This window comes from Cavia porcellus, unplaced genomic scaffold (assembly GCF_034190915.1).
Source record: "Cavia porcellus strain 051 isolate PalLab524CR breed Dunkin Hartley unplaced genomic scaffold, mCavPor4.1 scaffold_27, whole genome shotgun sequence".
In the NCBI taxonomy this organism is placed as follows: Eukaryota; Metazoa; Chordata; class Mammalia; order Rodentia; family Caviidae; genus Cavia; species Cavia porcellus.
Window position 1 is genome coordinate 10,161,230 of NW_026947510.1, and position 19,947 is coordinate 10,181,176.

The window sequence follows — 19,947 nt, forward strand, 5'->3', positions numbered from 1 at the left end:
GTTATGTAAAAAGAAATACACAACTAGCTGGAAAAGTTTATTAAAGAACAGACCAATGAATAATATAATAGCAATATAGCAAGTTTGCCTTTTTGGCTTAACAATAACCCAGTTTGTTATAATAATGACACTGATCTAACAAGGGTCAAGCTTAACCATTATGCAGTACTGTTACGAACTCTGTAATGGAGAGCATCAAGAATGCCTGCATACAAAGTCAGGGAATTTAGAGGTTGTGCCATCCACCTTCCAAAGCAAACTGAAAATCCCTTCTGAATTGGGATTATGGTCTCCATGGCGAACAGGACCATTTTCTACAAAAAACAATGGAACCAGCAACAGATTACCAGTGATAACAAGGATCAAATGGGACGCCTAGGTCTCACTTTTTAGCTTCTGTGGCCACCAAAGACTTAAAGGTGACAACGCTGTCACTCTGCCTTTTCAGTCCAAATAGCACTTTAGCTACAAATGAGCTAATTCATCTGTTTCCCACATATGAGGGGCCCTCTCTCACTGTCACCCTTAATTCTCAATAATCAAAAGCTCCATGGTATTGCTTCAAGCTATCTATAATGCACATGCACACATAAATCCACAACACAAATCCCTCAACATGACATGCTGCTCAACTCCATTGGACTCAGAGCACTCCCTAACAAATTCTTGCCACATGATTAGAAAATCATTCAAGTCTGCAGGAAATGTGGCAAGTACAAAGCAGTGACAGTCAATTAGGGATGAGAAAGGAGAGTGGGTCCCTGGCATTGCAGTCTTTAAAGCCAGAGCAGTAAGAATAAAATGGCCTCATTCACATAACGTAGTCTCATTAAAACAGACACTAATTCTATCTCATGGTAGCCATACCATGACACTGCTGATGTGCAAGAGAACTAGATGAGTAAGGGTGCAGGGACCAGTCTTGAAAATTAGAAAAATGCAGATAGAAATGTATGTAATCAAACCATTTTGTGGGCTTTCCCTCATCACGCAGGAAAAGAAAGTATATTCAACAGTTAAATCTTTCCCCTTTGACGCATAATATAGATGGAAATAACTTTGATGCTAGTATTTTTGTTAAGTTGTTTTCATGTTTCTTTTAATTTTGTTTTGTTTAATGAAATGGCAATAAATGGTCCAACAATTCGGGTCACCATTTACCATTCCTGCATGGCACCACTTTGAGATAAATAGTGCTTCTAGTTTACACAGTAGGATAAGAATTCTCAAAGTAGAGGCAGGTATAAAATACAGAAAGACAGCGTGCTCTTGTATCTTAGTTGTCACTGAAGGCAACTTTAAGTGTGCCCAAGTAAGCATCTGTCATTAGCTTCTTTAAAGGAAACATAAAACAGAGTTGGCATTAGGATAACATTACCTCAAGTGAGAAACTGGAATAAATGAGCGGCGTTGACTTACTTGTTAGTTTGTTGTGGCTGAGGACCAGCTGTGTGATGTGGGATAACGAGACTGTAAAGAGAAAGAAAAAAAGAAAATCACCTTCAGGAAATGCATCCAAGTTATACTTGTGCCCCCACCAGGTCAACTGTTAAATTATTTTCACAGGTTGAAGTGGTACTGCTCAAAAATAGAAATGAGGATTCACATAACACTGTTAAATGTTAAACCAAATGAAGAAAGGGCAATTAATGGTATAATTAGCACAGCAAGCTGGAGATAATGAGATTAATGTCTCTGGATCAAACATGACAAGGACCAGTTAGCTTTGCTTGGTGACTTGGTCTGCTTGCCTCACCCTGGACATCCAGCTCCACATGTGCACCAAGAGCCAACAACAGCTCCAGAGAAACACGAAAGCCTTACTGATGCTTCAAAAACCATCATATTGGAACAGACGCACCATCTCACATAAGGCCATCTCACTGTCCACCAGAAACTCTTCAATTCGCAATCAGATGATCGAGGTAAAGACCCTCCATCACTCCCCTTAAATATATTTTGGTTGACATTTCAGAGCACTGATTTGAAATGCAGATTACTTGCTGGTTTCAAACATTATTTTAGAAGTTTAATCTGCTCAACAAGATTAAATTTGCTAAAGAATGTTTTTTCTAACTATAAAGAAATAAAGCATACACAGATGCACAAAAAATAACAAGAGGGAGGGGGAAGTGACCTGCTTTCCACTTTGGTTTCTAAAACTTTACTGGGTGGTCAGCATTATATATACAGATATCTACATATTTATGTAAGAAACAGAGTTAGAAATTTCTCCAATATTCTTTCTATAAGAACTTTTTTTAATGCAGTAGAGATTTTTCCTTAGAGGTATAATAAGACAAAAAAAATGTCACTATTGTATCTCAGCATGTTTAAAAGAAAATAAGTATATATCTCTCCTGACCACAACTTTTGTCTTTTTTTTTTTTCTTACACCATCAGAAAGTTAAAGAAAAGTTCAAAATACAAGTATAAACATCTGTTTTTCTGGTTTGAATCTTGAATCAAGCTGCTGGTCTAGTGTCCTATAAACTTGGTAAGTAAAAACATGCTTTCACATTAACTGGAAGATAACCATCAAAGTAAAAGGTTATCCTGAGCATTGTGACCATCTAACCTTTGCCTCCTCCAAGAAGCAGCCCAATCGTTTACTTTTGTTATGAAAATGGATCCAGTTCAGAATCCATGCTGTGTAGATTCTGAATCTCCTCCAGTTTGGGAGCTTCCTTTCTTTGTCATTCTTGACACTGGCAACTAGAAAAACTGCAGGTCACATTATTTTGCATGATGTCCAAGGCTATGGATCAGAGGAGTGCCCCCTAAAGGTATGTAAGGGCTTAGGCCACAGGAAGTGGTAGTGGGAGCGCACTGTGGCCCTCCATGAGGCAGGGGTCCTCTAGGTCACTGTTGTACCCCAGTCTCTTCCAATCCCCTCACCACCTTTCTCTCTCCCTGCTTCCTACTTGAGATGGGAATTCTCGCTTCCTGTTACCATCATCCTGCCCTAAGGTACGCCTTTCATTAGAGACCTAAACTGATGCAGCCAAACTCAACCTTGTATTTAAACCTCCAGTGACGTAAGCCAAAATAAACCTTACTTTACTTCCAGCCACACTGCCGGTGTCAAGTATTCCACTATAGTCCTGCAGAGCAGTCGATATGGTCACTGCAGTAGATGGGCCACTGGTCAATTCCTGGTTAGGCTCTGGCTAGGCAGGTCTGGCAAGAGCACCGCACTCACACCGTGTTCTCACCGCCTCCTGTCCAGGGATGCCAGGCTTCAGTGTGTCCCATGCTGAGGGAGCTCCCTTTCATCATCAGGCTCCTCCACTGTCCCCTTTGTAAAAGTAAGTATCTTGAGAGGAAAAGGAAGAGTGCTTTGAAACTATGCCAACATCCTGCTCCTCACCAAACTCTGGATTTACTGATGTTTCATGGTCCCCACCTAAGGCACATTCACACCCTATGAGGCATTTGACAATATTTGGAGACATTTTCATTATACCACCAATGACCACTAGAAAAGCTCAACTCTTCTGTGTGGTTGCCCCAAAGGGCAGAAGCCAGGGATGCCAATGAGCCAGGACAAAGAATGATCCAATCTCCAACGACCCAGCATTCCTGCTGAGAAATCTGCACTGATGGACTTGTATTTAAATGGCTCTGAGGTTTCCATTCTGGTCACAGGATTGTAGCGTCTCATTATTTATGTTGATGCTCAAGTTGTCCCTCGCACGCCCAGGGGAGTCCATGCATACAAGATGCTCAGTCCTTCCAATCCACGTCCGTATGTCCCCGTCACTCTCTGAGCACATCCCTACTTTCTTCCCTTCCACACTCTACAATCAACAATTTCTCTACTAAATTCTGGTTCCTGAGTGTAAGAAATGGTATTTATTAGCCACAATCTAGGTCCAGATGTGCTCATTATTCTTGGGGTGAGGTCAACATTCTCAGCCCTGTCATAGTTGACAGAGCTAGAGAGCACGCGTGCAAGCACACACACATACACACACATTCTCTCTCTCTCTCTCTCTCTCTCTCTCTCACACACACACACACACACACACACACACATAACCTCCATGATTTTACTACTTAAATCATTAAAACTCATGGGTTCATCCCACCACATATAATTCCAATTCCAATACATGACTTGTTTATACCCTACACCTTTCCATAATTATAATTCTTTTCTGTAACGGAAAGAACTCTCATTTCTCTCCTCTTTGACCTATTTACAGACTGAACCAAAACTCCTCCACATACCTGCATGGGACACAGTTAGCTCACAGTGAGACACGCTTGTATCACAATTGTACAGCTCTGTGCTCTCTTTCAGGGGCACCTGATACTGATCTGGAGGCAGGAAGACCTTAGCTTAAAGCTGAATACCCCTTTGGTGGCGGGCAACTTAACTCAGCCGATGGCCAGTGATCTGTGAATGACATCTGGCTTGGGGTCCAGGTCACCCATAGGACCACATCAGCTGAGACATCGTGGGACACTGGTTTCTGTTTTGCTCGTCCAGAACCACAATTCCTCACAAATGGTTCTGCAGAGTGCATTCTAGACACGAAATGTGACCTGTGCAATGGGGAAATGACCAGGGGTACTGTGCCAACACCCTGGGCACCAGTGCTGGCTTGGGCTTGCTGTTTCCTGCCTGGACAGGTCCTGTGTCTTCATGAAGTCCTACTGTGAGTGGATTTAGGGGATCCTGCAGTCACCACTCTACCCTCTTAGCCCTTCCTGCCTGGATACTGACACCTGTCCCTGATCCCTTCTTTCGGGTCCCTCTGACTCAGTCATTACCACTCACAGGGACATTTTCCTGAGCCACCCCTGCTCTGACATGCACCCCACATCACTCCAAAGGTGACCCAAGGGGATGAGATAATTAGGGGAGAGAGAAGAAAGGGAGCAGAAAGAGCAAGTCCATTTCTTTCTGTGGTTGTTAAGAAAAACTCATGGGGATGGCTTCACACATGATAGTTAAAGACTTTAGATGTTACAGAAAATATCCTCTATTTTTATTAACTGAGAGCTAAGATTTTCTTGTCCGCTTGATAAAGCACTCCTCTATCCCTGAGGTTTACAGTTGAGTATGAAAAATACATCTCAAAAAGTTCCCTCACACCACACAAGATTAAAGAAACTCAGATCAATCAGTGAAGATTATATTCAGCTTCATGTGATAGTGACAACAAATATCCTGGATTACACAGAGCAGGGGCTTCTCTGTCCTGCATGCATACAGGTCAGAAGCTCCTGTGACCTGCTGCTCAGACATCCCCAATTCAATTTGTTCCCTGCATGCAACAAAGGTTTCTGTCTCCCAAAGTCACATGTGAGTGTGAGCCCTGAGCCACAAAGTAAGGGCACTGGGACGGAAGATTCTTTTGTGGTGACTGGGGGTAGTTAGGCCAGAGGGGTGCAGTCCTCTCAGACCAGATTTTTGCCCTTATAAGAAGAGATATGACTCAGATGATCTCTGTCTCTTGCTACCATGTAAGACTACACCAAAAAGGTGACCATCAGCAAACAAAAAGTTTTCCCCAGACACCGAATCTGTTAGCATGTAGCCTTGAACATTTCAGCTGTCTGAACGATAAGGAATAAGTTTCTGTTACTTAAGCACTTCAGTTTATGCTATTTTTGTTAGAGCAACTCAAACTAAGATATACCTCACAGGTCAAAACGACTGCTAGTGACAAGCCATGATGCCTACATCATCCTCCGGAGGAAAGAAATCTTCCTTATAGACACTTCCACAAAGATAGGCATGGTATTGTCACCAAAATCACTTAGTCACATTTGAGGAACCCAGGGATGTCTGCCTAAAGAGTGGCTAGGAAACACATTCTGTATTCTAGGTGACCATGGACCAGCTAAAACTTAGGGGGTTTGTTATCAAAGAAAGATGGGACAGACTGAAGCTACCAGCCAATTAGCAGTCTCTTCCACTGCCATGTGTAGGAATCAATTGATTACAAAAGAAAACTGATACTGCTCCCACTTCCTTCTGCCTTAATTTTTCCTAAGATATTCACAAGTAACTAATTAGAAACACTTTGCTCTCCTCAGAGACGAGCAGAGTTCATGGTGACAGTTTTAATTAGGGAAAGTTGGTTCTTTTCAATCATTCTGTTGCAGCTGGTCAACAAACAGCAAGAGAGAAACTGACAAAGCTGAAAGTGGGTTTTTCTGTGCGTGTGGATGTGTGTGGCTTCACCTGATCACACTAATAGAATGCATTCTTCTCCCTCACTATTGTTGTAGGCCACAAGCTAACACAGGTAAAAGGGAGAGAAATTAGAGCAGAAAAGAAAAAGTTAATAAAAGACCTTTGAAGAAAATACTTAGGGCAACAAAGGAAATCAGGCTGGGTCTGCAGGGTGGGCAGTTAAGTTGAACAGAATCAAGAGAAAGCCACAAAACCCAGCACAGGCACCTGCGAGGGGCTACTGGCACATTAATACACGCGGCCACTCCCTTCTACTTGGAAACAGTTGGTTTATTGTGAGCCGTGTTTCAAAACGGCACTGTTGAAAAAGAAGGAAGAAAAGGTCTACCGAAATAGAATGGGTTATTTAAAAGCACAAAGGCCACAGCAGTCAACGATGGCCCAGTAAAGGAAGCAGGCTGTACCACTGACCGGCTCACGCGGCCTTGATGGCCACCACCGTGGGCGGGGAGAATTTCCGCTTGTCAATAACAACACGCTCCGTGGGACCTGCGAACCATAAACTGTCCATAACGGGTTCCACCAGAACAGTGGAACAAAATGCTGCCCGAATTCCTGACACCATATTCAGCTATGCTCTGCTCAGGCATTTTCAGAGGAGAATTCATTCCAAAATTCAAACAAAGGATTAAGAAAACATGCTGACATCCCCAGTTCCACAGTCCGCTGTCTTGACTATCATTCCCTCTTCAGCCTGTAAGGACAGTATTTGGGTGAACACTGGATCAGACCAAGATGAACAGCAGGAAGCAAAATCATTGAGCAGGAAGAATTTGGGGGAAGGAGAGGTTGGCAAGTGGCCGCACAACAGGTCCAGTTTGCAATTGTTTATTCTTTACCCAAGAAAAGAATGAGCAGAAAAATGCAAAAAATGAATTGATTCATTCATTAATTTTTACCAGAAAGGCAATCAGGAGACGATTTATGTGTTTATAGACACAACATTTACTGCTCACACTCAGAATATCAATCAATCAATAATCTGCAACTTGGAGATTCTCTTTGAATCTCTGAGTAGCACTGATCATCCATCCTGGCTGAGCTGGGACACTCTCAGGTTATACCTGCTGCCCTTGTCCGAAATGGTCACTCCACTTAGGAAGACACACTGACAACTTAAAATGCAAGGTACTCAGAGATCACAGACTTGGAGAAGTAGATTTAAAAGGGTAACGGGAATCTGAAAGGTGCTGCCACTTGCTGCTAAGTGACACATCAAAGATACTTTTAAGTGTGGTGCACATCAAGCAATGCAACTTGTCCTCAAGGGCTCAGGGATGTAAGGGGTAATGGTGGCAAACGTGAGGTAATCAGAGCACAGAAACACAATCTGGGAAACCCAGTGCAGAACCTGGAAGAGCTGGTCAGTATCCTAATGAAGCAAATTCAGAAAACTCAAACAACTCATTAAAAAGTAGAACAAGCAGCATCACTTCCAAACACCAGCAAGCAGGTCTTTATTATTATTTAAAATAGGTTCAGTGTTTTTCCTTCTTATTCTGCACAATGTTAGACAGCATGAAAAAAAGGGGAAAGAAAGCAAGATGAAATCCGTAGCACCTAAAATGACACTGCAGACTTATTATCAAAATAACCCCACATATCACAAAGATGTGGCACACTGGAAATTGTCTCTACAGCTTTCAATTGGGCAAATTAGGAAGCAAATTATTCCTCTGGTAGTACTTTAGACATGGAGGAAAAGTTCTAGCTTCACAGAATGACATTTACATCCAAGGGGGAACAGGAATGTAAAGTTTGAAAAACACAAAGTGATACAGAACTAGAAACCTTCTGAAATCTTGCCATGTTTTTCGGTTCCAAATGACACATTATGTAATGCAGGTCACAAAAACTGGGGTGTAACCACCATGTCAAAGCACAGACCACACATTTCAAATGGAAACAACTGGAAACATGATGCCAGCAGCCAAAGGAAGTGGTTCACCACTTTTTGATGGCTCCTGCAGGATGAAATGTAACATACCACTGGGGGTTTCAGAGAGGGCCAAGTTGTTTCATAGCTCCCAGAGGGCACTATTCAAATTATGCACAATTCCACAGATTACATGGAAACAGAAACCTATGGAATCATGTGCAGAGACTGCCATGTGCATTCAAATCTACTCAGTGTTACAGACTACAAAAGAATTAATCTGAACTCAACACACAGCATGGTCAAATGGGTCTTTCCATTTGTCTCCCTGGTGGGCTAGAAGCAACCGCCTTTAAAAAATCCCTGATTTGGAGACTACAGGAATGTGGATGCTGACCAGATAGCTGCAACTATGCTGACAAATTTGGGCTTTGCATCTCCATGATACATGATTAAGATGCCTGCCTGTGTCGCCTGGCTGAAGTTATGTCACCCTTGGTACCATGATAAGGATTCAAGTCTTCTTATGTATGCAGGTTCTGACAATACATTAAAACAAAGTAAAGACAGTAAAACATTTCATACCAAGATATAACACAAATATCATATTCATCAACATACCCAGAATCATAAAAACATCCTTTTTGAATTTTGTCCGTAATTTAAAACTTAAAAAAACTTGTTGTGGTATGGAAGTCATTCTGTATTTTATAACTCATTACTATGCAAGGTTTGAATCTGATAAAAGTTACTAAATTCTACTGTCTACAGATAAAGGGTCTCTCTGCCACCCTTTAACGCCTCCTTAATTCAGACAGAAAGCAACTTATCACGTATGACAATATGAAGAAACACAATACCTCTTCATATACATAAATAAGAACAAAGAAGTTCCACATGTTAAGAATCCCCCAAGAACTTGTCACTAAGTGGAGAACCAAGTCCCCTGGGATGTTAAGTACAGTGACAGAGCCAAGGCATTACTAAGAAATGTGAAGCTTGCTCACTCTCGTCCATCTGGATACATCATTTTATAACTCTTCTTCAGGAAAACATACAAAGAAAAACTGTATTTCTGAACACAGTGGGATGAATTAAATAGAAGAATATAGTAGGCCAGCTACAATATATGGTCATAATTCCTTTTCAGGTTTAAGCAGGGCAGTATTAACAAAACTTAGTAGACTGAACTACTTGCAAGATACTGAGTGGAAGGAGAGTGAGAGTGGCCGCCCTCAATGGGCTTCATCTGTAATAGCTGGACAAGACCAAACATGAGGACATGACACTGAGTGTGATGGCTAATGCCATGTGTCACTTTGGGCTAAGGGCAGTAAAGACAGCTGGCAAAACATGACTTCTGGGTGTGTCTCTCGTATGTTTCTGGTATGGAAGAGATTAGCATCTGAATCAGGACACGCCAGCTACATCCAATTTGTTGAAGGTCCAGAAGGAACAAGAAGACAGAGGAGCGGAACTGTCTCTCTCCTAGAGCTGGAGTATCCATCTGATCCTGACCTTGGGCTTCTGAGCTCCTCTGTCTCAAGTGTGCAGACTCTGGGATTTCCCATCAGCAACTCCCACCTCGTATAGTTCTCAAGGCTTCGGCCTCAACCAGATGCCACTGTCCACTTTCCTAATTTTGCAACTTGCAAATGGCAGACAAAGGACTTCTGAGCCTCCAAAATCACATGAAACAATTCTTATAATACATTTCTTACATATATACAGGTATGTGTCTATATATAATTGGTTCAATTTCTCCGAAGAATCCTAACACAGAGAAGATGAGTGCTATAAAGGAAGTAAGCTGATTTGCTTTTAATTAAGAAGGAAATGCCTGTGGGTGTGGTGGCACATGCCTGTAATGCCAGCACTCGGGAGGCTGAGGCAGGAGGATTGTCACTAGTTCGAGGCCAGCCTGGCCCATATAGTGAATTCAAGGAAAGCATAACCAGCAGTAAAACCTTGTCTCAAAAAATACAAAAATACAAAACAAAAAGGAGAAGAAAATGTCTGAAAGTTTTTTCAGATTAGTAAATCTTCAAGGACCACAGGCAATTTATTCTATGTCTAGAATCTCCTCCTCCTCTTTCTGTGTGTATATATGTGCATTTTGTTTCTATCAACTAATTTTTCCAACATAAGCTATTTTATTTGTGTTGCTGTAACAGAATACAGCTGACTAGGTAATTTGTAATGAAAAGCAGTTTATTTCTTAGGGTTCTGGAGACTGACAAATGCAAGGCTGATGGGCACCCATCTGGGAATAGCTTCTGTCTGCATCACCCCATAGTGGAAAGCAGCATAGTGCAACAGAACAATGGGGTCCCCCCCCTTTAACTAACCCAACTCCCCAATAATGTTTCATCTACTTATGAAGGCGAAGCCCTGAGATTTACTCACTTCTTTGGCTCCCATCTCCTAATACTGTTGCCTTAGGGATCAAGTTTCCAGCACTGGAACTCTGGGGAACACATGCAAGCCACAGCCTGTTTGACATCAAAGAACTTAAACTCCTCATTTTACAAGTAGGAAAACTGTGGCTTAAAGTGATAAACACTTCCTAAGATCCACAACCACTAGAATTAGAACACAGACGCCAATCATGCTTTCCAGATTTCCAATGAGTTCATTCTTTCCAAACCAGAAGGGTGTTTCTCACATCTGGTTGGTGTAGCCTTTATATGAACATGTAAATTCCTATCAGAATAAAACACAGTGTACATCTGAATGAAAGGCTCTTGAATAATATATGAGTTATATAAAGTAACTCAAAGCAAAGAGAAAACACAGTTCCTAGAAGTTTGAGATCCATGTCACAATGCCATCGTGAGAGCCTTAAAGCTAACATCTACATAATGCTCACTATATTAATATGCTATCCTGGAAAAACAATAATAATGATAATGAATACTTAATCCTGGTGGCCAGCACAATCTAAGGCCTTTACTGTTCATCACTTCTCACATTAACCCTGAAGGTAGTACTCACATTACCAACCTCTCTCCCAGTTATTAGAGAAGGAGAAGGAGCTCCTGAGAGGCTAACCTGACCCTGGTTTCAGAGCCGATAAGCAGAGGAAACCCTTTTAAAGTAAAAAACTGAGTCATTCTGACCCTGTTTTAGTTACTTTTCTCATTGCTGAGACAAAATACCAGACATCCAAAGTTAAAGGAGGTAAGGTCCATTTGGTTCAGCCGGCTCCAAGGCAGGGTGGCTTGGCTGAGGGGCATCACAGATGAGAAACAGTCTATGGTGGCAGAGGAGAGCAAAAGCAAGCCACGGTGACAAGCCTCATTGTGCCCCTTCTACTGTAGCAGGCTATGGGATTAGGGTGGTGCCAATCCCTTTAGTGGACGGATCCAGCAATCTCACACCCTGAATCCCAGCACTCTTAATCCTAGCATTGCACCCCAAATGAGTCACACTCTAGGCTTTGGGGAGGGAGGGGTCCTAGACCCAAACTATAACAGATACCATTTTGCTGTCCCCAGAACATATAGCAAACAAATACGTCACCTGCTACACCCACAGCCAGCCAACCAGATGCCTTTGATAGTGTAAAAAGGAGTTTAAACCTTTTAGGTTCATTTTTCATTTTTGTTTCAAAGCTAAGCCATGGGTGATATTGCCTTCATCACACATGCTCTGCGTTTAGACACCGTAAAGTTTTCTTGGATGCCCTGGACGTTCACAGACAAACATGCCACGTACATGGGACACAGGCACTGTCACCCCTGGGTCTGCTGTCAGGCATTTCTCCACACACCCTGGCTGCAGCTTTCTACCTCTCCCAAGCTTTCCCCTACAAGTCTCACCTGAACCTAGGCCAGGTTCCCCTTCAGTAATGCAAGTGGAGACAGATCCCAGAAGTGCTGCCTGCCCAAAGACACCCCGGAGCCGTGGGTCTTTCACTGCACACCTGTGACCACCATGTGCTACTTGCGTGTCAGCAGCCTGACATCATCTGGTGAGGTAGGCACTTTATCACAGTTTCTAACTTTGGCTTTTAGCATCCCTCCCCTAAGTCACTGCCTATCTGAACCTCTAAGCACTGCCCTCTCTGGTCCTGTAACTGGTGGCCTAGATTGACACTCCTGGTCCACTGCTCCCAGCTTCAGGGCTTGGCAGACCTTTTTGTCATAGGTGTCACATAACACCTTCTCCCAGTCTTGCTGTGGTCCTTTCCGTCGCCTGGCCCCTCTTCATATATGGCTTCAACAGGCAGATATGCCACTCGTGCTATCAATAGCCTCCAAATCCTATCACCACATGAATCTCCTGGCCCACAAAAGAGATCTGTAAAGCAGACCATGTCTTAACAAATACAATTGCCTAGTTATGAATCATAATGATCATCCCTTGAGCACCTAGCCTGTACAAGATACTACATACCCATGATCCTTTATTTAAGGAGAACCACATTCTTCCTCATCTCACAAGGAGGAAAACTGAATCACAAAGATGCTAAGTAATCACTCTGAGACATTACTAATAAACAACAAAGCTAGGAAAATAAAAGACTATGACTCCAAAATTCATGTTTCAAACCATGACACAATACTTTCTCCTTAGATCAACCCCAGAAGTGTAAGAAGAAACACAAACAAGAATCATTACAATGTAAGACTCTTTCTATAGAAAGTCTAAGACCAGTGAAAAAGGTTGGTAGACAGGGAGAGGAGCAAGAAAACTTAATCCTATTTCCCTTGTCTACCAATACCCATTCTTCCTTTTTCACATGGTAATAACATGTTAGTAGGAGGCTGGGCTACTTAGAGGACAGTATGTCACCCAGCCACCCTTTCCTGGGTGAACAAGGATCAGATCTCGCCTAAAGCCTCTGGGGGGACTGACTGTAGTCTCGCTGACAGAGAGCCAAGGACAAAAAATAACCTTCTAGGTCCCACTCCAATGACCTGCCTGCTCTAAACAGGCCCCAGCTCCTAACAGCATATTTGGTTATGAACTCACAATGAATTAATGAACTGATGAGTAGACTGCCCTCAGTATCCAACCACCACCAAAACCACCCACCTCTAAACACAAGACTTTTACAGGGCTAGCAGTTTGCCTTGAGTCTTACAGGAGATTTTCACCTTGGACTCTTTAGCAATGCTGGGACTGTTAACGCTTTGGCAACTCTTAGGGATGGGCTAATGCATTTTACATAATGAGATGAGATGAACATCAGTCTTCTGGGACCCAGGGGAAGAATATTATGGTTTAGATCTTCCCCTAAATGTCTCGTATTTAGAGGTGGGTGTTTTGGAGGTGACTGGATATTGAGGGCACTCTATCTGACCTTCCATCTTCAACGTTAACCTCACAGAGTCTTAGAACATCCATAAAATATAGACAAATTATTTGTCAGAATGACACACACATGGCCTCTAGTCCAGGTTCCAGTAGAGTCCTTATTCCCATCTGAAACCTCATGAGCCTGGCCATTACTGTTAGCATTTTGATCAGTAGTATCCTGGTTTTCTAAACTCTGATCGGGCTGCCCATCAAGCTCGACTCACAGCATTCTGGGGCTTCTGCAGACAGCATTTCCAAACCTTTCCCTCCCCACTCTAAATTAGGCTTCTAACTGACATGGTCAGGCATAGTTACAGCAATGACACCATTTTTGGTACCAATTTCTGTACTAATCACTTTCCCATCACTGAAATGAAATATCTGATACTCACAAGCTGAGAAGAGGTTCTATTTGGCTCAGTTCTCAGATCCAAAGCAGAAATAGCACAGTGGAAGACACAGTGGAGAAAAGCTGCTTGATCCATGATATATATGACAGAGAAGTCGTAGACTCCTAAGACAACAATACATTGACCCTCCTCACCTGGTCCCACCTCCAAACATATGAGGGAATTTTAGGCAAAATTGTAGACCCATATCACAACAGCAAAGAGCTCCAAGAGCAAGCCCCCAGCTCTGAAGGAGCAGATGAAAGCAGCTCCCAACATGCACAAAGAGAGGAATGCAGCAGTCAAGTCTTCAAGCCACAAGAAACAGAGATGTCCAGGATCTGGGACACCCACCTTGAGCCCTAATGTGAAAGAAAATCCTGTTTTTATTGAAACAATCTTAAGGGTCTTGTGTGCACATAACTTAGCTTTAACTCTAAATAAATCACCATTTCATTGCTAACAGTGAAAACAGTAAACTCACAACCACCACACCTGTGCTGCAGAACAGGAGGCAGGGTAGACAAGGTGCAGAAATCAGGCCCAGGCTCTCAACACTCAGGCTGTGAGACACAGCGGGAAAGGATGCCCTCATGATCAGTTCCTGCATCTACTAGATTTAAACTAAAGTATGAGTTCTGGGAAGATACAGGCAGCATGACAAAAGAGATTAGAAGTCTTAACCCCACATAAAAACAGAGTAAGTACGAAGCAAACAAAATTTCAACAACGCAGTTTACCACAAAACTAAGTGACAAAATATCCCCTCAAACTCCAAAATACAAGCAACTGGAAAGAAACCACCAAGAATACCAAGATGATACTAGCATTTGTTGGGTAAAAGGAAAAACAAAAAGGCATCTAACAATCCGGAGAAGTGAAAACCCAGCAAAGCCAACTAAACTCATCAGAACACACAGCAGAAATGAAAAGCAGCAGAAATCAAATTAGCAGAGGCTGGTCTCTCCCAAAGCTGGGGCTGGTGGTAGGATCTGATGGGACAAAACGACTCTAGGCCCTGTGAGTTAGAACCATCGAGGGCCCCCTTCCATGACCAGATCTTGGATCAAAACTGAGCAGGACAGAGATGATAGGGAACAGGGGAGAGACAGTCCAGATAAAAGCTGGGGGGGGGGGGGGAGTGAGCCAGATCAGCTGAAAGCAAGCCACCGCACGCGCACAAGTGCATGCATGCGTGTGTGTGGGTGTGTGTCTGTGTGTCCTACATGAAAACCACAAAATAGAGCCCTGTGAAATAAGAAAAGACACGCAGAACCAAGCTTCCCTCTCAAAGTTTAGGAAGATCAATTTCATATTAAATGATAATAATGAGCAACCTAACAATACAGATGGTAAATTCCATACATTTATTACAGGGAAAAAAATAGTAACTTTTTTTTTTTTTGGTACTGAGGCTCAAACTCATGACCTCACACTTGCCAGGCAGGCACTTGTGCCACTGTGCTAAACCCTCAGCCCCAATAACACCTCTATTAATAGGTAGAGCCATTACCAAAGACGGCTGCCCTAAAAACTGACTAACACTGCAACTAACTATTTCAAAACAAAGTAAAAAGACATTAAAACATGACAGGACACAACAACAAACATAAGACTAGTGACGCTCAGAAGTGAAGATGGAACTTATGAAATATCTAGAAACAGAATAAATATGACTTGTAGAAATAAAGATTAAGTACAGGGGAATACTCAAGAAAAAAATAAACAACACGTTATGCCTTGGAGAAATAAAAATAGGTGATTTCTTCAAAAATGAAATGAAATGACAATACAAAAAGAATCTGTGAGAAACATGTCAAACAAGGGCAAACAGATCAAGCACACTAAAAAAAACCCTGAGGAGGGAAATATAAAGGGAAAGAAGATATTTTAAAAAGCATCATAGAAATTTTTGTTAAGTAAAAAATAATAAAACTAATCATTTAAACTGTGTATTACATAGCTGAGAAATGATTCAGATGCTAACCAAGATAATCCAGTGAAACTACAGAAAATAAAATTAGATGAACAGACTTCTGGACAACAATACAGTATTTTATGCCATAAGAAATAAAAAGAGATATTTAATACCCCAGGAGAGAAACTCTGAGACCTTATATCCAGTAAGTTGACTTTGATGTAAAAAGGGCACAAATGTTTATGTATCATCCACAGACAAGATGTCCAGGAATATTATTCTTTTGATGCCTGTTTAATAAGACTATGACCTTCAGACAATCCAAATAACTAGATACTGCCTTAAGGACTGATGATGAAGATAAAATACACAGATACCCAGGAAAGATGGCAGGAGGGCAAAACAGAGCCAGAACAAGGCTGGATTCCACTGAATAGAATATAGCTGGAGTATGGCTACATTCCACAGAGCTGGAATTCCACAGAGCGGCACTAGGGCTCTATTCCGGAGTTGGAATTCCATATGCTGGAGCAGGGCTATATTCCACATGGAAATGGCTGTATGTCCTGAGAATTCAGGTACAGTTCAAGTATTACAAAATGGCAAGCCATACGTGAAGAGCTAAAACCAGGCTGGAGATGTGTCTCGTTCCTGTCTTGGCAAGAAAAGAACTTAGAAGCTGTCACTACCATCTTCACAGCAAGAAAAAGGAAACTGGTAAGTCAGAAAATCAATAGCTCATAATAATAATAAAAAAGGAAAACAGTGTAAGATCCAAAATGTATAACAGATATTGTAATAATGAAAGGGAACGAAGGTGCTCTAACGGATATAACTGTATGTTCAAGTGTGCAAGACAGATAACCAGGCTACTAAGTTTTTGTTCATCAAACAGAATAGTTTGCACTGTCACTGTTTGTCCACTTTTTATGCTTTGATTTTGTAACTTGAACAACTACTTGTAAGATAACAATATGTAATTCATCAACTAGTCATTTCTGTTATTTGACTAGTATTTCTTATTTTTTTGAAATTCTATATTATTTCTACGCTTTTTCCTGTTTTCCTTGTTTCTCTAAATAAAATAAAATAAAATCAACAACTCTTTATAGACTGATCAGAGAACTGAGGTCACAGGTGAAACTGATTGGCCTGTCTCCATCACAGTGAAAAGCAGACAGACAGCTAGAGAATCATAGCTTAACAGGAGCAGAAGCTGCTGCTGGAACTGGTAACTAGCGAGAACACTTTTAAGTAGCACTGAGTAATTGCCAGAGATGGAGGAAAAGTTTATTTTGAGACCACACACCTAGGGGCTCAGTCACTGGGGTCTCTGATATTTTCATGATTTTTGCCTCCAGTAACTCCAACATGTTCTCAAAGTATACAAATTAGATGGGAAGAAACAAAACCACAAGCAATTCATGATAATCATAATGATATCATCATAATCTGGAGTCCAGGTGGTGGTCCTCAAATGCTCCCCACCAAAATACAAAAAAGCTTCTTTAAGAGGAATGAATGATTCTGGATCTGAGGCAGAATGAACAGAAACGTGTAGAATACCTCGCCATCTCACAGGGAAGCAATTAAGGCTCTGGTCCCATTCTAAGGAATGAATACCCAACTAGAAGAGGCTCCAAAACTGAAGTTTGAGCTTAACCAAGGGTAATAACCACAAGATCATAGTGAATAAGTCTGCAAAATCAAATTTTTAAATGCCAAACTTCTGACATCCACTTCCACATTCTGAACTTCTTGTTCACCAGGTGACACAGAGGTGGTGAGCCTATGGCACGTGTGCTGCAGCGGGCGCTTACATCACTGAAAGCTCTAGAAGGGTCGCCGTCACTGGCTTAGAGGGATGAACTGAGCATTAATTACCAGCTCCCTAGTACATGTAACGTGCAGGCAGGTGTCAGCCTCTGATACAGATGATACGGAACCACTGATTAGTGAGCTATGTCTGAGAGAGCAGCCCGAGGTGTACCTTCGGGTCCTCGTTGCTGAGACACAAAATTGGAGAATCACAACTTGAAGAGGAGAAGTTTAGTTTGCCTCCTGACTTTTAGAGATTTCAGTTCATAGCTGGCCACTTCCAAGCCAGGAATGGCATAGTAGAAGGGCCTGCGGCAAGGGAAATCAGCTCACAACATGGTGGTAGCCAGAAATCAGAGGAAGGGGGAACCAGGAAAAGAGACAAACCCATCTAGGTCACACTCCAGTGACCCGTGTCCTTCAACTAGACTCCATCTCCTACAAGTTAGTGCGCTACACAGCCTCCATGTCCAGTCTCCTCCAAAGCTCTGTGTATGAGTGCATGAGGCTCTTGAGAGACATCGAGCGAGGTACAAACGAAAATAACAAGGTAAGAACAAGGTTTCCCCAAGGAGATGTGCTCCCAGTGAGCACCTTGCTTGTCCTGGTGGTGCCATCTGTGAAAGCTCATTATACATTAAGAACATTAATCTTTTGCCTGCCATTAAGTTTTTAAATATTTTCCCCATTTTGGTGACTCTCATCTTCCAAGATAAAAAGCACACCATAACACCCTATATTCTACCCTCGAATATAAATTATAGAAATGCGTGCACTATGTCACCAACATGTTTCATAACAGCACTCTCTGTAATAGCCCCACCTGGAAACTACTTGGGCTCGATATGGTGTTACTGTAACAGATACCTCAAACAGTCCATTTATAAATTTAAAGAAAGGTTTATTTGGGTATGTTGGTGTGCCAGCATGTAATCCCAGCACTCTGGGAAACTGAGGAAGGCAGATCACAGATTCCAGCCCAGCCTGGACAAGTAGCTAATCAGATCTTGACTCAGCAAGAAAAAACGTACTGATGAGATAGCTCAGAGCAAAGGCACAAGAGCCCTGAGTTTGATCCTAGAAAAACAAAGGAAGGAAGGAAGGAAGGAAAGAAGGAAGGAAGGAAGGAAGGAAGGAAGGAAGGAAGGAGGGAAGGAAGGTAGCTTTATTTTTTGGCTTATTTTTACAGGTTCCAGTCCATGGCTGGATGGCCCTGCTGCTTTTGGTTGTGGCCGTAGAGGAACACATGGGGGAGCAAACGTGAGTGAGCCAAAGGCCCCAGATCCTACAATCCCTTTCAAGGCCATGACCCAGCGACTGGAAGGCCTCCTGCAGGTCTCATCTCTCAGCATCTCCATCTCTTCCCAAACAGCATCAAGCTGGGAGCTAAGCCTTTAAAAGTGAGCCCCTGGGGGACACAGCTGATAGGGGCTATAGCACTTCCCAAACAGCCACAACAGTGGGATGGACTTAGAACCACGGGATTTGGCCTGGGGGTCTAAAGCAACACCACATGAATGAAGCCCAAAAACAGGAAGCCAAACAAGAGAATCCTGACACAGCAGTGCACTCTCTCTGTGTCCCTGTGCCTTCCTCTCCTTCCACCTTTCCTTTTTCAAATGTCAAAACAAATCTAGCTAAACTAATCCATGATTTCAAAATCAGGACAGCAGTCATCCTTGAAGGGACAGTGACTACGAGGCACAGGGGTCCCTTGGGTGCTATGTTGTACCTTAGTTTGAAAATTTGTCAACACGTGCTATTCTCTGAGCACTTACCTACTTGAGGTCTTCAATAAAGTTTTTTGTGAGATGATCTTTCTAAAAGCATGTATTAAGTGTTCTAGGAGGAAGATGGTTCTGTTTCCCCAGCAGGAGCATGGGTAGCTCGCAGCCCTGAATGCACTGTGGAAGTGGCACAGCGGTGCGCACCTTGGCAGCACAGCCACAGACATGGCATAGAAGCAGCAGCCCAGCCAGAGGAGGTGCCAGAGCTTCCAGAACAACACCAGGTCGCCAGCCGGCACTAAGCGCACCCGCTCAGCGAGCCATTCACCTTGGTCTACTCCTTAGGGCTTGGGCAAGTCCTGCCAGAAACACTCAGGGAAATGAGTAAGAGAAGACAACAAGGGTTAAAGACAGTTCCATCAGGCTGGGTGACTCTACCACATGTCAACTGAATGTTATGGAGCAAGTTACTTATGCTCTTTAAATCTGATGCCTCCGCTGTTAACTGAATGATCACCACCATAACAACCATGACGTTCAAAGCAGTAACCCTCAGAGAGCCTAGCACAGTGGTAAAAGGTAAATATGAATGTATATTAATGTACTCTACCTATGTATGGATATTTTAATTATATTATCTATTCTCCTAGAAAAAAGTACACAATTTAAAGAATACAATACATATAGCACTAAATAAGTGTTTC

General features: G+C 42.4%; 1 protein-coding gene across 3 annotated transcripts in view; it reads right to left on the minus strand.

Moving 5' to 3' along the window:
• Rsu1 (Ras suppressor protein 1) overlaps positions 1-19,947 on the minus strand; it is a 188,722-nt gene that overhangs the window by 161,309 nt on the left and 7,466 nt on the right. For all 3 annotated transcript variants that reach the window (XM_063237872.1, XM_003462766.5, XM_063237873.1), the window contains exon 3: positions 1,420-1,470. In XM_063237872.1, coding sequence (XP_063093942.1) covers positions 1,420-1,470 — 51 coding nt within the window. The remainder of the gene's footprint in view (positions 1-1,419; positions 1,471-19,947) is intronic.